Source organism: Limulus polyphemus, unplaced genomic scaffold (assembly GCF_000517525.1).
Source record: "Limulus polyphemus unplaced genomic scaffold, Limulus_polyphemus-2.1.2 Scaffold1222, whole genome shotgun sequence".
Classification (NCBI taxonomy): Eukaryota; Metazoa; Arthropoda; class Merostomata; order Xiphosura; family Limulidae; genus Limulus; species Limulus polyphemus.
Genome location: NW_013666832.1, coordinates 332,478 through 335,793, shown reverse-complemented (window position 1 = coordinate 335,793; position 3,316 = coordinate 332,478). Strand labels below are relative to the sequence as shown.

General features: G+C 34.1%; 1 protein-coding gene across 1 annotated transcript in view; it reads left to right on the top strand.

Annotated features, from left to right (window-relative positions):
* The first annotated feature begins 1,502 nt into the window (after positions 1 to 1,502).
* LOC106462676 (alpha-actinin-like) overlaps positions 1,503 to 3,316 on the top strand; it is a 40,804-nt gene continuing 38,990 nt past the window's right edge. Inside the window, exon 1 of the mRNA XM_013922623.2 lies at positions 1,503 to 1,895. Coding sequence (XP_013778077.1) covers positions 1,782 to 1,895 — 114 coding nt within the window. The 5' untranslated portion in view covers positions 1,503 to 1,781. The remainder of the gene's footprint in view (positions 1,896 to 3,316) is intronic.

Genomic DNA, 3,316 nt, shown 5'->3' with positions numbered 1-3,316 from the left:
AAAAAAGGACTTGTGTCACTAAAGTTTCGTTGGAACGAAGTTACGGAAAATTAACTAACGAACGGAGACGTAACAATACTAAAAAGTTGGTACACATAAAGAGGAAGAGATTCAGTAATCTGGAATGTCGTAAATGGCCAAATCCCTTACAGGGTTGATAACAGGCCCAACGAGAGGGCGAGTAAGCCGTGGGTATTTCTCCGAAGCCCATGAGTGTTCCTGGCGACTCTGGTTAGTGGTGCTTAACTTAGCTTGACTCAATACCACTTTCTGAAAATGTAGTGTTTGCCAAAGACCACTCGTAAGTGTGTATCAATTAACATGGGCCAGATTGTATTGATTCAACGAAATCAACTTTCAAAACTTTAATATAAGTGGTTTAATCACCACATTCTCGCTCTTAACGCTCCGAATACACCGTTTATACTGAAGAAACGATGTTTTTTTTATATTTGGTATGAATCAGTGAAAATTATTTAATAATGTCGTATTTTTTAATCAAAAGATAATGTGTAAATATAAAAGGAAATATATAAAAACATGTTGGCTATAAACTTATTTTCACATGAATATAAATAATATTTCGACAGATTTCAATAATCCGTTTGTGAAAAGCAAAGTATACTTTTAAACACAAAAACTTGAATAAATTTATAGACAAAATGAATTTTCAAACTGTTATTAAAATATAATAATAAATATCCCAGACTACAAAGCTTTTACCACTAGATGGCAGATTAATCATCGTCTAGTGGAATTACTGGTTTAGAATTGTGTATCACATACGTGGGTAGAGATACTTTAGATATAAGAACTAGGCTACTAAGATCGATTAACCACGATATATGCCTTAACATATTTTCATTTGTTTTATTAGGGTCTAAGTTGCAACAAAATCTTGTCAGTTACTAGATAAGAATAATTTAGTATCTGATTTGGAGAAAATATAAATAAAATATTAACGAGTTTTCGAAAAGAAATGTCAAAATCTTGTTTTTCAGACAGTAGGAATAGTTTTATGAATATGAAACATTTTAGCTTCATCCCGAACAAGAGATATGGTTATATAACTAATCTATCTTTGTGTAATCGGGATTCATTTGGATTATAACACATTTTTACACACAAAAACTGTATCACTTGAGTTCTTTTTTCCCCACAAATATTTTTAAGGTTTAATCTAACAAACAACCTTTGTTTGCATTTCTTTCCTATACAATACAGTTTTTGCTTAGTTGTGGCTTTTTAATTATTTTATTTTGGATAATTCACGCAAGATTTAAGGCTACCTAAGGTCACGTAACATTAGCTCCGTGTAGGGCTACTAGCAAAGAAATATCTGCTAACCTTGCTGAAATGATCATTATATGAAGAGGGAAGACAGTGTAACACGAATAGGAGCTCTGTGGTTGGAAGACTCTAACTCTAAACCTAGCCGCGCCCTCTTTGCGACTCCCCTCTGTAAACCTAATATAGTAGCCGAAGTCGTTTGAGTAAGAAGATCCTAGTCTTCCGTGCCTAAACTAGTATGCCGAGCGCGTGGCGGCACGAGCGGCGGTGAAACCCATTTTCGAAGATCGACTGAGTTAGACACGACCAGTAGCTAGGCCTACTAGCTGACTGACTGCCTTCTCGCTTGGGATTTTTCTGGGCTGTGGTTTCGATCAGAAGAGTTATTTCGTCTCCGTTTCAGTCCTTAACGGGAGACTCACCGGACTTCTTTTCTAACCCACAAGCAAGTAGCGTTATAATAAACGTTTTGATTCCCGAGTGAACTGAAAATGGCTAATCCCGACATGTACAACGAATCCTTCAATGAGAGATACATGGATCAAGAAGAAGAGTGGGAGCGTGAGGGGCTCCTCGATCCTGCTTGGGAAAAACAGCAGCGGAAGGTTTGTTCTTACAATTTATGTTTTCCTAGCCATGTTATTCTAGTTTATTGTTTGTTGCAAGTTCAATTGATGATGCGAAAACAATGTATTTGTTAACATGAGTTTTTGAAACTCTAAGTGAGTGATACCTGAACTTTATAAAGAAAATTTTCATTATAACCTAGGTGGTTTCCGTACAAACAAATTTTCAAAACAAAAATGCAGTTTTATAGAAACTCACGTATGTACTGTTCTGACATTAATCGAACATCTGTAGACGCTCTCAATAAGTGAATGGACTCTTTATCACATTGTATTTATTCGCCTTAAACTGAGCAATACCAGAAGAACTGTGATCATACTTTATATATATAATGGTTTTTAGGCTTTAGATGACCTTGAAGTATAAGGTCACGCCAACTTTTGAAACTTAGTGTGAATTTTTTAAGCAGCAGGAAACAATTATAAACATATACAGCATCAGTTTTAAGTTTTAGTATTTAATAAATTTGTGATGTCAGAATTGTGTAACCAATCCTCATTATAATAACCTTTTCCACAAAATAATACAACCAATCATTGTTAGAATAATCTTTTCCACAGAATAATATAACCAATCATCGTTATTTTAACCTTTACCACAGAATAGTATAACCAATCAGTTTTAAAATAGTTTTTCTAAATAATATACCAATCGTTGTCTTATTAACGTTTATAATAGAGTAATATAACGAGATGCTGTTTGACTAAAGTTTATCATAGAATGTAACCAATCGTTACCTTATTAACGTTTGCAATAGAGTAATATAACCAAATGCTGTTTGACTAACGTTTATCATAGAATATAACCAATCGTTGTTTAATTAATCTTTTTATCGGAATTTTCCACATTTTTACATCTTAGATAAACCTGAAATTGTTTAAATTTTAACTCTCAGATAAGCGTGATAAAGCCCCTTTGGTTTTTAGTTACCCCCACCTGCGGTTCAAGTGTAAAAATAGTTCGGTAAAGATACTTGAACTTAGGGACTTTCGATGAATAAGCATTTTGTATTTGATCAAGGGAGCCCTGAAAAGCTCTTTAGGGTTTGAATGCAGATGAAAAACTAGACCGCTTGGATTTTTAGTTTAAACATGGCGTTGCTTAATTGGTTAATCACGTTACAGTTTAACATGACGTTGGTTGAATCTACGTTGGTTGGTTATCGAGCAAAAATATGAACTTAAGTCATTTTGTCAGAATGTTTTATTTGTAGACCCACCACAAAAAAGTGCAGAATCGTCGCTTGAATTGGACGTTTGTGTCAGCACTTCAATTAAGAACAGCGATGCTTTGATAGTTTTCTGGCCTCCTTTGTTCTTAGCTTGGAGAACTATTCGTACCAGCTTTAAGTCTCTCTTTGTTTAATCATGCAACATATATATATATATATATATATATA